Source organism: Alligator mississippiensis, chromosome 5 (assembly GCF_030867095.1).
Source record: "Alligator mississippiensis isolate rAllMis1 chromosome 5, rAllMis1, whole genome shotgun sequence".
In the NCBI taxonomy this organism is placed as follows: Eukaryota; Metazoa; Chordata; order Crocodylia; family Alligatoridae; genus Alligator; species Alligator mississippiensis.
Genome location: NC_081828.1, coordinates 217,381,779 through 217,394,071, shown reverse-complemented (window position 1 = coordinate 217,394,071; position 12,293 = coordinate 217,381,779). Strand labels below are relative to the sequence as shown.

The 12,293-nt window shown below is 59.0% G+C and overlaps 1 protein-coding gene across 3 annotated transcripts in view; it reads left to right on the top strand.

Moving 5' to 3' along the window:
- SCAP (SREBF chaperone) overlaps positions 1 to 12,293 on the top strand; it is an 82,072-nt gene that overhangs the window by 68,050 nt on the left and 1,729 nt on the right. For all 3 annotated transcript variants that reach the window (XM_019492414.2, XM_019492416.2, XM_019492415.2), the window contains exons 11-22: positions 2,541 to 2,639; positions 3,074 to 3,292; positions 4,358 to 4,785; positions 5,759 to 5,953; positions 6,379 to 6,580; positions 8,068 to 8,183; positions 8,322 to 8,889; positions 9,849 to 9,934; positions 10,296 to 10,378; positions 11,119 to 11,285; positions 11,596 to 11,676; positions 11,923 to 12,129. In XM_019492414.2, the coding sequence (XP_019347959.1) occupies positions 2,541 to 2,639; positions 3,074 to 3,292; positions 4,358 to 4,785; positions 5,759 to 5,953; positions 6,379 to 6,580; positions 8,068 to 8,183; positions 8,322 to 8,889; positions 9,849 to 9,934; positions 10,296 to 10,378; positions 11,119 to 11,285; positions 11,596 to 11,676; positions 11,923 to 12,129 (2,451 nt within the window). The remainder of the gene's footprint in view (positions 1 to 2,540; positions 2,640 to 3,073; positions 3,293 to 4,357; positions 4,786 to 5,758; positions 5,954 to 6,378; positions 6,581 to 8,067; positions 8,184 to 8,321; positions 8,890 to 9,848; positions 9,935 to 10,295; positions 10,379 to 11,118; positions 11,286 to 11,595; positions 11,677 to 11,922; positions 12,130 to 12,293) is intronic.

The following is a 12,293-nucleotide window of genomic DNA, read 5'->3' as shown; positions in this document are numbered from 1 at the left end:
CATAGCAAAGCTGTCTTTGGGTGCTGCTCTGCTGGAGTGTGTGTGCGCCTGTGTATGTGTGAGTGAAGGACGCAACGGAGGTAAGAAGTGAAGGACGCAGTGGAGATAAGATGCAGCGCTAGTGTCGCAGAGTCCAAGGAACCCAGGAGATAGAGATCTGGGCCATGTGCGTCTGGCACTGACCTTTGCTCCTGGTTGCTGTGCAGCACAGCGCCAAATGCATCAGGGCTATGGACAGATGTACTTTCTAGCCCCTTTAGAAAGCCGGGGGGGACATTAGCTTATAAGCATTACATCTGCCTGGTCCTACGCAAGTGAGCTGATTTACTCTGATTGCAACCGTGGATGGAGCAGGGCTAACGCTGGAGCAGTTTTGCTGCCCTTCCATCATTGCAGAATCATGCAGACATGACGGTTGCATAGTAACCGCTGATCCAGGTCCCCACTAGAGTTTATGTGCATCTGTGCCTGAGATGTGGAGAGGAGCAGCAGATCCCTCAGCCTGAAGCCTGCTGTCAGCTCCAGGGGTGTAGGGGAGCCATGTTTTCCTCTGATTTTGTCCTGCTCTCTGGGGTCTCCCAAAGTTGGGCTTGATAGGACACGTCTTGCAGCCAGAACCAGTTGCAAATTGCATCTCCACCTTTAAGGGGTGGGGCAGGCATCCCTTCCTACTGTATGGCAGGCAGGCAGGAAGCCCCCTTGTCCCAGGACGGCGGCCCAGTTAAAACCTCACTGAGAAACCTCAGACCCATGAAAAGCAGTGCTTCTGTGCCTTGGGGGCTGATTGGGTGCCTGCCCTCTCCCACTCTCTCTGCCCTTTCAACCTCAGCCATCCAAAATGTCTGCGGTTCCCAGGGCCCAATCCTGCTCTCAGTCAAAGCCATGGGGGCAGCAGCATTGTGTGCATGGTCCGTACACAGCCAGTCTGTAGCGGGTCAGTACGGCAACCTTGGGTTCATTTGTCTTAGATCCCAGGTGGAGCATAAGGAGACCTGAGCTGTGCACAAAACAGGGCTGACCCAGAGATTTGGGGCTCGGTGGGTGTCTGGTTAAGGGTGAAATCCAGCTGCATGTTCCTTCCCCCGGCCCAAGGGAGAACTCCAGCCTTTTTGTCCATCCCCCCCATCTCCAGCCCAGATGCGGAGCCGGAAGGAAATGCCTTTGCTGGTGGGGTTTTGCCAGAGGCAACAGCTGACTCGAAAACACTTCACTTTGCGGCCTGCTGGGTCTGTGCGCCGCCAAGTCCATGCAGGGCCCCAAGCAGCTGTTTGCACTGCTTGTGTCTGAGAGCAGCATTGGCAGGACAAGGGGTTGTGTCTAGGGCAGGACAAAGCTGTTCCCTGTCCACCTCTGCCCCAGCTCTGTGGAGGTGCCTGGGAGGCAAACGACCCGCACAGCAGGGTGGGAAGGGGACCCATGGCTGCCTGTGCAGAAGGGGGAGCACAGGGTCTGGGGGGGGCGTGTCTGCTGGCGTCGTTCTGCCACTGTGTCCTGAGCCTGCTGTTTAGCCCAGCACTGGTCCCGAGCTCTCCACATCCTTACTCTCCTGACCCTTCGCTGGGCTGGACAGGACCCTGCTCCCTCAAAGGACAGAGGAGTCCTGGGCACTAACACTCTTGAGAGGTAGCAGGTGGGGACCTGCATGATGCTGGGCACTGTGTTTGGGGCGGTGGCTTGCTGCACAGTTTCAGGCTCGGTAACTGTGCCCATCCTCGTCCACACGCTGACACCTGCCGGGAGAGAGGAGCATTGCAGGGGCTTCTGCCGTTCTCGCCTCCGATTCGTAGGGTTTGACGTGGAAAGGCTTGTTGGATTGTGGGATCCTTCCCTTGCCACCAGGAAGAGCTGGAGATTGAAGGATGCTGTCTGCTATCTGGCCAGTGCGGTTAGCCGGGGGCTTGTTCACATCCCACCAGCATCACCGCTGCAGTTGGAACGGGTCGCCCCCGTAGCGGCAGGCCAGTGATTGCTTGAGTCCGGAGACTGAGCTTCTTGCATGCTGGAGGAGGTCAGGCATGTTGCTGGTCCTGTGGTGAGATCACGAGCCCAGGAAGCTGCAAGTGCTGGCTCCGGGCCTGCCACTACACCCTGGACTGAGTTCATGTCTCCTGCCTCGCTTTCCCCAAAGCATGCTGAGATGTTTGGATAAGAAGCACAAGAAATGTTAGACCTGTTCTGCACATAAGCGGGCTCCAGAGCTCTGCAGTGGGCCCCCGCCAACAGAACAAAGTTCACCCACACAAATTAAACCGTGGGAAATCAGTGTTGCCAGCCAGGCATAAGTTTATAGATTGTAAGGGGCTGGAAGGGACCTTGCAAGATCATTGGGTCCAGCCCCCGCTGCACTAGGCAGGAAAGACAACTGGGGTCAGGTGTCCCCAGTGAGGTGACCGTCCAGTCGCCTCTTGAAGATTTCCAGGGTAGGTGATTGCACCACCTCTGCAGGGAGCATGCTCAGGGCTGGGCAGTGGGCTTGCCTTTGAATACTTGCCGGGAGCCCAGAAGGCTTCTGTGCTGATGTGGGGCATATTATCTTGCAGGAATTTTGCCTCTTCGCCGTGGTCGGACTGGTGTCTGACTTCTTCCTGCAGATGTTTTTCTTCAGCACCGTGTTGTCCATCGACATTCGCCGTATGGAGGTTGGTGCCCGGGGTGGGGGGATCCACGCCTGACGTTGCTGCTGCTTCTCCCTGCGATCTTGTTTCTCATGCAGAGAGAAGAGCCAACGTGGGAGGTTGGGGAGGTGCTTGCTAGAGGTGGCAGTTAGAGGGAGGGACAGCAGCGGGCATATGCAGAAAACTAACATCCAGCAGGTGCGGTTGGGTGCGTGAGAGAGATGTCAGCAACACCCGATTGCTGGGCCATGGGTATGCATGGCTGGGAGAGCCTGGGAATGGACGGCCACACACACGAGGCTGGGTGCTCAGGTGCACATGTGTATCTGCAGACCATGGGAACGGGCCTGGCCTCACCTGCTTGCTCAGGCCCGGACCCACGTACAGCCAGGTGATTCAGGGGTCATGTCTCTCTGGAAGTCTGTCACCTCCCTGACCCCTCTGCTGTCCTTTCGCAGCTTGCGGACCTGAACAAACGGCTGCCTTCAGAAGCCTGCCTGCCCCCAGCAAAGTCCATCAGCCGCTCCCAGCGGTACGAGCGCCAGCTGGCCATGCGCCCTGCCACCCCGCACACCATCACCCTGCAGCCCTCCTCCTTCAGGAACCTGCGCCTGCCCAAGAGGCTGCGGGTCATCTACTTTTTCGCCAGGACCCGGCTGGCCCAGAGACTCATCATGGTACGTGCAAGCTCAGCTGTCTGGTGCACCCTGCCGACCCATATCCGGGGGCTGCATTTCCAGAAAAAGAAACGTGGCTTCTTGAGCAGCTTTGTTCCCCTCAAGCTTCGTGTTCTTCTCGCAGTGGTGGTGTCATCAGGGAAGCAGCTCCCTGCGAGCCCTGTCTGCCTGTTTCCGTTGGCTCCAGGGCTCTGCTCAGTAATTAGAGCACAAAATCTAACTGACACTGAGCAGTGATTAGTGGGCTATTCCCAGTTCCCCTCTAGCCAGGCTCCTTTTAGTTACTTGAAGGCATCTCTGCAGAGGCATCCTTTCAGGAGTGGTTGAATGAGGAGAGAAGAGAGATCCTGAGAAGGACAAGTACTCAGCTCCTGGGGCAGTGTGGAGGGAAAGGTTAGGGCTTTTCATCACACAGAGATGAAACTATTTTCCACACTGCTTCAGGCAAGTCACTTATCCTACTGGAAACTTGGCAGCAATGAACCATTCTCCTGGTACACAGGGGAGTGTGGATGTGCATGTGTGCGTGGCACAAATATCACAGAAGCACAGCTAGTCAGACCAGCAGGGCCTTCTGGAGGTCCCTTCCAGTCCAGCCCCTTGTTCTAGGCAAGACCATCCCTGTCTAAATCATCCCAGACAAGTCCTAAAACTTTACAGTCAACCCTGTTGCACAAAGCACAATGCCCCAAAAGACGAGGAACACCCAATCCCAGCACAGGTAGCACAGGGACGAGGGCTGGCAGGGTCCTGTTGCTCCCAGGGTTGTTACAATGCACTCAAGAGATCCAGGGCAGATGTCCTTATGTGATGGAGACCAGGAGTTCCTAGACATTCATAGTGTCAGGCTTCTGTGGGTGCTTTGCTGCTTTGCAAATCCTCACAGCTCCAGCCGAAGTCAGGGGGTTCGATCCTGCTGGAGCAGGACTGTCTCTGTGGGAGGCTGTTGACAGCAAGCCAGATAGCACGTGGTGTCTGGGAGGGCCCTGTGCAGTGGGGATGTTGGCCACTGTGAACAGGGCACCGGGTTTTAAACACTCTTGTCTCTCCACTTGTGCCGTGCAGGCCGGGACGGTGATTTGGATTGGAATCCTGGTCTACACCGACCCCGCCGGCCTCCGTACCTACCTCACGTCGCAGGTCACCGAGCAGAGCCCTCTGGGAGAGGCAGGGTTGCCCCCCATGCCCGTGCCCGGTGGGGTCCTTCCCGCCGGGGATGCCAAGATCGACCTCTCTGTCTTCCCGGCGGACCCTGTGCCGCTGTCTGAGAACCAGACGCAGCAGCGGGAGCAGAAGGCGGGGCTGGAGTCCCTGGACCAGCTGGAGGAGGACGCGTGGGCCCAGGGAGCAGAGAACAGGGGGAACGGGCAGCCAGAGCTGGGCACTGCTGCAGAGGTGACATGGGGGGCAGAGGACGAGGAGATCTGGAGGAAGCTGTCCTTCCGGCACTGGCCAGCCCTCTTCAGCTACTACAACATCACGCTGGCCAAGAGGCAAGTGGCTGGGAGCGTGGGGGCTGCGGCCCTGTGCATGCCCCACAGAGCCCAGCAGGCCGGGCTCAGCCCTCCCTCCCTCCCTCCCTCAGGGCAGACAAACCAAGGGCCTGGACAAATGGACCAAAGACGGCGAATTGCCTGGGCGTGGGGGCATGGGGACTTGCCCAGAGCAATGGCTCTGGGGGTGCTGCCTGCTCTTACACTGCAGTAACTGGAAGCTGACCTGGGGCAGCTTAGCCCTGAATGAAACTTAAGCTGCCCTGGTTTAACTCACGTACTGCGGGGTAACTGCTCCACGGTAAGTCCCTGCCCCATTTTGACTTGCTGTCCTTTGTCCGTGGCTACAGTCCCCGCTGCTGGCTGGGACTGGCTCTCCAGGTTGTCTCTGCTCTGCCTAGCACCTCTTCGTCCCAGTGCCTTTTGCCTTAAGAATGGGGGTTTCTGGTTGATCCAGTCATCCCTGACCTCTCCCACCTTGCTGCGGTGAGCCATGTGCTTGGCTGTTTCCCTTCACCCCAGAGGCAGCTGCATGTCAGTGCTGCCACATGGGTATGTTTGGAAGCAGTTTGTGGCCTGCTGCAATCAAAGGCCCAGCTTATGTCAGAGGGATGCGTTCTGGTTCAACCACACACTCTGGCTAGATGTTGGGGTTGCCGGATTGGGTTCCCCACCCTGGGTTATGCAGGAGGTGAGGTAGTGGTGCCTGCTGTCTGTGAAACCCAGGTGGCCACGTGGGTGACCTGCTCCTACGCTGGCTCTTTGCCCCCCTCGCAGAGCTGGGGAGATGGAGCGGAGTCTCACTGGGTTTTGGTGTGAAGCCCAGTGGCTTCCTGAGAGACTGGACAGAGCAGTGGAGGCTATGCTGGGGGGCCCTACCCTGGTCCGCAGGGGATGGGGAGAGTCTGGATGCTCCAGCGGGGTTCTTCCCTGTCAGTCTAAGTTGGTCCGTGGTCTTCCCTTCCCCTCGCAGGTATATCAGCATCCTCCCGGCGATCCCCGTCACCCTGTACCTGAATCCACAAGAGGCCTTAGAAGTGCGCCATCCCCAGGAGGCCAATCGCTACCATTCCTTCTTCCCCGTGGGCCGTGGGAGATCGGAGGCGGAAGGGCGAGTTGCCGAGGGCTCACCCAGGCTGCAGGGGCACCGCGATGTCACCCTCTACCAGTAAAGAGCTTGCACAGCCCCAGCACACAGCACTCCCCTCATGCGCTTCCCTGACTGCCCCATTGCCCAGCCAGGGCAGCCTCCTTCCCTGCAGCAGCAGGTCACCCTCTAGCTCTTCATGGGGCACGGGGTGGACACATACATAGGCTTACTTAGCCCAGGCTGCTCATTTTCAGCCGCCGAACATTAATCAGAGCATTGGAGTTGGAAAGGACCCCCAGGGTCTTCTACTCCAAGCCCCTGCAGGAGGTGTGGCCCTGACCCATCCCAGACAGACACCCGCCCAGCCCCTCCATTCACAACTTACTTGGGCTCAGAGGCTGTGAGCTTCCTGGCAGGGGCTACCACGTGCACCAGCACGTGTCAGTGGGGCCGGTGTGTGGGGGTAAGGTACAACTAACACGCCGGTGTGTCTTGCCCACCAGGGTTGCAGCGCTGGGCCTGGCCTCCGGCATCCTCCTGGTCCTTCTGCTCTTCTGCCTGTACAAAGTCTTCTGCCCCAAGAACTATGGGCAGAACGGACTCTCACACACGCGAAGGAAGAGAGGGGACCTGCCCTGTGACGATTATGGTTACTCACCGCCTGAGACCGAGATTGTTCCTTTGGTTCTCAGAGGTCACCTTATGGTAGGTTGGCTTGGGCTGGCTTACGCATATCTGCTCCAACAGGCTTTGTTAGGAGAGACCTGTATTTGTAATCCATGCCCTCCTGCTTTGTGCTTCTGTCAGCCGTGAGTGCGAGACCTGACGGGCCAGTCTGGTGGCCTAATTGTAGCACAGAGGTAAGTCATGGGGACCCGGGATTGACAATCCGGAGCAATGTAGCCAGCGCACAGTGCACCACCAGACGTGGCATGGCCCGGTTCTTTTCCAGTTGTCTCAGGGGCTGCTTTTCAGTACATCTTGGGCTCTTGTATTCCTGAGTGTGTAGGCTGCTACACGCATGTTGAGAGACCTCGTCTTTCCCCAGACAGCTCAGTGGCCAGGGCACTCACCTGGAAAGTCAGAGGTCCTGGGTTTTCAACACCCCCCTCACCCAGAGGGGCCTTGAACCTAGCTCTGACTTCCTAGCACAGCACCCTCCCCACCTCCCTGCAGCTCAGCCATTACCCAAACCCTTCTTTGGCATTCCCCCTGGCATTTCACCCCAGGCAGCTACAAGAGGGCTGAAAGAGACAGGAGGCTGTGGGGAAGGAAGTAGGCTAGAGGGTGTGTAGCTCAGTGAGGTGTCTGCTGGCCTGAAAAGGACTGCAGCCCTGCTCCTGGTGAGGCAGAAGTGTCCGTCTGTCCTTTTCTGCCAAGGGCAGCGGTAGGGGCTCAGCTTCACCTGGGACACTGCAGTGGGGTACAAGCAGTGCCTGGCCTGTGGGAAGTCAGGGATCAAACCCTCCTCTAGGTGAGGGGGGCCTGGGGCCCAGAGCTTCCAGCTTCTCAGACAAGTACACTGAGCCCTGGGGGCTAACAAAGGCTGTACACGTGCAGCTCGTCTGGTCCTGCGGCTCAAGCCCATGACCACGGGTTCTGGGGGACTCCACGTGGAGGCGTCCGGTTCTTCATGCCAGCAAGGAGCATGCATAGGGCCTCTGACTCTACCGTCACAGACTAGTCATGTGGTTATCTACATATGCAGGGCTGTGCGCCCAGCAGTAGAAAACCCAATGCCCTGGAGAGGTCCAAAACCACGTAGACAACCACGAAAGACCAGGCCACCAGTGGTGCTGCGTGTAGCCAAATGTAGGGGGCATTGAACCTGCCCCTTCCAGCGTTGTGCACATGAAGTCTATGACTGCTCTCCCTTTGTGTGTGGAGCAGTCCAGCATGAGCGGGCACTCACTCACAGGGTGGGCTGGGGCCCGCAGCCTCTTCAGGCTAGATTCATCGGGAAGTGGAAGGCAGTTGAAGCCTGCTTTGCTTCTGTGTGGATACGGCACTGGGCTCCTGGGGCAACCCCTGCCCTGATGCAGCATGGAAGGGCCCAAGCCCACTGGTGGTTTGGAGCTGGGCATTGCTGTGCAGGGGGTGCTTGGTGTACGGGCAGCCCCAAGGAAGGCGATGGCTGGAATCCAGAGGTGTTGCTAGCTCCTTGCTCACCCAAGCCTGTGTTCCCTTCTCAGGACATCGAGTGCCTGGCCAGTGACGGGATGCTGCTCGTCAGCTGCTGCCTGGTGGGGCAGATCCGTGTGTGGGACGCCCAGACCGGAGACTGCCTCACTGTCATCCCCAAGCTGGGGTACGTGGCCACTGCTGCTTTGCCCTTTTCCTTCCACGGTCCTGAGGCTGCTGTAGCAGTCCAGTCCCACCTGTCCCTCCTGGGCCCAATCCCAGCCCGTAGGGAAGGGCACACTAACCTACAGCTGCTGCATTTCAGGTTGCGAAGGGACAGCAGTGGCATCTTCGATTACCAGGAGGGCTGGGACCAGAGCCCAGACGCCAAGTGTGGGCCAGAGGAGTCCTACGACAATGGCCACCAGCTCAAAAGGATGCTCAGCCCTCCCCAGCCCCCACTCTTCTGTGACCAGCCGGACCTCACGTCTCTCATTGACACCAACTTCTGCGAGCAGGCGAGAGCGGCGTCGGAGACGCGGCACCGCACGGTCTGCGCCCACCAGAAGGAGGCGGGTTATGACTTCGGCAGCCTGGTGGGGAAGGCCTACGAGGAGCACAGTGCTTTGAACTGCATGAACTTCACAGGCTTCTCCACCCCGCATGGACAGGTCGGGCTGTGCACGGGAGCCAGCGGCTCCCGGTCCCCCAGCTGCGGGAGCGGGGAGAGCGGGTGCAGTGCCCGCAGGAGGAGCCTGGGGGACGAGGTGCTTCCCGGATTTGACAAGTCCTCGCCTGTTCCCACCTGGAGCGGCGATTTCGAAAGCTCTGTCTGGAGCTTGGATCTGCAGGGGAACCTCATTGTGGCTGGCCGCAGCAACGGGAAGCTGGAGGTAAGCGAAGGGGCCGGGGTGCTTTCCCTGGAGGGAGGGACCAGATGCTGTGAGCAACATGCCAGCAGCTAGGGCCCCAGCTGGGTTAGGGCCCAGGCTGCCAGCCCTCGTCCCCATGGGGCAGCTTCAGGTTCTTTTAGGGGCTTTGGATGGGAGCGTCTGATGGTTGCAGAGATCGTGCGTCAGGATGAGATCTTCATTTAGAAATGTCTGTCATCTTCTCCGTCATCGTCAGCGCATTAAGCGCTTATCTTTCTGTTCTGTTCAGAGGATTAAGCTTTTTCATTACCACACAAACAGGAGCCCATTTGAACCAGGCGAGACGATGATATGATTCAGATTGCATCAGGTGGCAGCTGCCCTCAAAGGGTTTAGAAAGCAGCTAAGATGCTCTAAGTTAATGAACTATTTTGGTTGTTGCTATAACTCAGTGTGCCATCAAACTGAACACTGTTTTTACCAACATGTCATGAAATGACCTAAAGAAATAAGAGCAATAGAAACAGCAACATAAAATAAGTTTAGGAAATGAAACTCCAATATTTTTCCAAAGCTGAATTAAAAGCAAACTGTTTCAAACCTTGCTGTTGCCTGCTCATGGAAAGGGATCTCAGTGCATGAAATCTGTTGTCATCTGGACAGTGTTTCCCATCAAAAAACTTACAACAAACTCTCCCGCTCAGCGTTTGATGCAGGCCGCGATCCTTCCCGGAGAGGGCAGGAGCACACAGACATGCTATGCAGTGCGGTGCATGTCTTTCACCTTTTAAATGCGCTCCCGAGCACCGGGCTCTTGTTCTGAACAGCACCCCGGAGCATCTGGCATTGACCTTTGTGTCCAGTCCGGGTTCAAACAGAACTGGGCCGGCAGCCGGCAGGAGGACGAGCGCCGGCGGTGCTGGGGCAGAGATGCAAGCCCTGGGGCCCGCAGGCTGCCTTTCACACGGCCTCTCTTACAGGTGTGGGACGCCATCGAGGGGACCCTGCGCTGCAGCAATGACGAGGGCCAGTCAGGCATCACGGCACTTGTGTTCCTGAACAACAGGTGACCGACCGCCTCTGACGTTTCCCTTGTCTGTCCGCACCCCCCGTGTCATTTGAAGCCAGCTGTCAGCACAGCTGCCAGGATTCACTCTGACATGGGTCAGGCAGCTGCAGGCTGTGATGACGAGTCCCCGCTTTTCTGGCCAGCATATCGGTGTCTCCTGCTGGGTACAAGAGCTCTCGCACCCCGTGTCTGGGCCTGTTCCCAGTAGCCCTATCCCCTCCTCATCAGCATGTGCATCAAAGCTATGGCAAGGGGCATGCGAGTGCAGCCTGGGCAGTATAGCCCTCACTCTGCCTCTGGAGGCGTCTCCAGATCTGCCCCCACCATGTACTTACGTGCGTGTGCTTCTGTCCACCAGGATCGTGGCTGCCAGGCTGAACGGCTCCTTGGACTTCTTCTCCCTGGAGACGCGCGCGTCCTTCAACCACCTGCAGTTCCGAGGTGAGCGAGTGCCGGGCACGCTGCACAGCCAAGGATGACATGGGGAGACCTCAGTCTCTTCCCCTGTCCCCTCCCCGTGCTCTCAGCTCATGTCCTCGCGCTCAGCATTGCCGCTCAGAAAACACAGGGAAGCCCCAGGGCTGAGCGCTGCAGTCCAGCCCTGAAGATCCCGGTGGTTCCTCTGCACGTAGCTAGGGAGGGAGGTGTCCAAAGCTGGTTGGGGACAATGTCCCAGCATCGGCTCTGGAGACTCTGGGGCAGGGTAAGGTATGGGTTGGGGCCTTGCTGCCCGCACAGTTGTGTCCTGCTGATCGTCACCAGCAGCTGCTGCTGTGGGAGGGGGCTGGGACCCCCTGTGGCAGAGGGCCCCGGGGGTGCTGAGCAGCTGCTGTCTCTGCGCGGCTTGCCGGGGGCTCAGCCCTTGGGAAAAACCTGGCCCAGGGCACGGCAAGTCCAGCTCCAGAAAGGAGGTGCAGTCAATGCTCACTTGCAGCAACACCTGGTAAGAGCAACTGCTGCTTACCAGCAACACCTCTCCTGGGCATAGCCCATCCTGAGATGACATCCTCTAGCAGCAATGACTACATAAGAGCAACATGGCACCCATGCATTGCTGCTAACGGACCGGGGCTCCCCTTTGCGTCCCTGGCTAGGCATGGAGAGGGGGAGTGGGAGGCCAGCCTTGGCATGCGAGGCTGCCACAACCCATGTGATTTGCGTGTGCATGTGTGCCCCCCCAGGAACGCCCAGCAGGAGCAGCATGCCCTCCTCCCCCGTGTTCAGCAGCAGTGACGTCGTCCTGTGTCAGCTCACCCACACGGTGTCCTGCGCGCACCAGAAACCCATCACAGCCCTGAAGGCAGCAGCAGGGCGGCTGGTGACGGGCAGCCAGGACCACACGCTGCGAGTGAGTGCCCCCCCGACCCGGACCACAGGGGTTGGGACTGACTCTGGGCGGGTAGTTCCCTCCCCATCTCCAGCTAACTCGGGTGTGAAGCCACATGACTCTGGCCTCACGTGCCCTCTTGCCACAAACCCACACCCCACTTAGCTGGGGCTGAGGGATAGGCCTTGCCCCCCGGAAGTCACGGGGGTGCTGGGATGCAGGAGATATGGGGCGGGTGGATGGGGAAAGGAGCAGCAAGACCTTGGGATGGGCTCCGGCAGAGGGGCTCATGCAGCACGGAGGCTGACGCCGGCTCTGCTCTGACCTGCAGGTGTATCGCCTGGAGGACTCGTGCTGCTTGTTCACGCTACAGGGGCACTCGGGAGGCATCACTGCCGTGTACATAGATCAGGTGAGGAGGGGGTGCGGGCCGGGTGCAGAGCAGGTTGGGGGGCAGCATCCTGGCTGGAGTGTCAGGGCAGGCGGAGATGGGCTGGGCCCTGGGTCAGTACATGGCAGGTAAGTGCTGCCCAGCCCCAGCAGACGGTCAGCAGCCAGGCTGGACCCAGCTTTCAGACCTGGCCACGGTGCCCGGGTGCGAGCCGCGTGCCTCGAAGGCCTGGGACAGCCATGTCTCACCCAGCCCGTGTCCTCGCAGACAATGGTGCTGGCGAGCGGGGGCCAGGACGGTGCCATCTGCCTCTGGGACGTGCTGACGGGAAGCCGCGTTAGCCACATGTACGCCCATCGCGGGGACGTCACCTCCCTCACCTGCACCACGTCCTGCGTCATCAGCAGCGGCTTGGACGACGTCATCAGCATCTGGGACCGCAGCTCCGGGGCCAAGCTCTACTCGATCCAGCAGGTGGGCGGCCGGTTGCAGCACATGGGTGGGGGGGCTCGGTCCAGCCGTGGGGAGTGGGAGAGACCTTCCAGGCGAGGGCGGCTGGTTTCCTGGCAGGGTCCCTGGCTCTTCCTCCACCAGCGGCCTCTGTGCCCATCACACCCCTGCCATCTGTGGTCTTATTG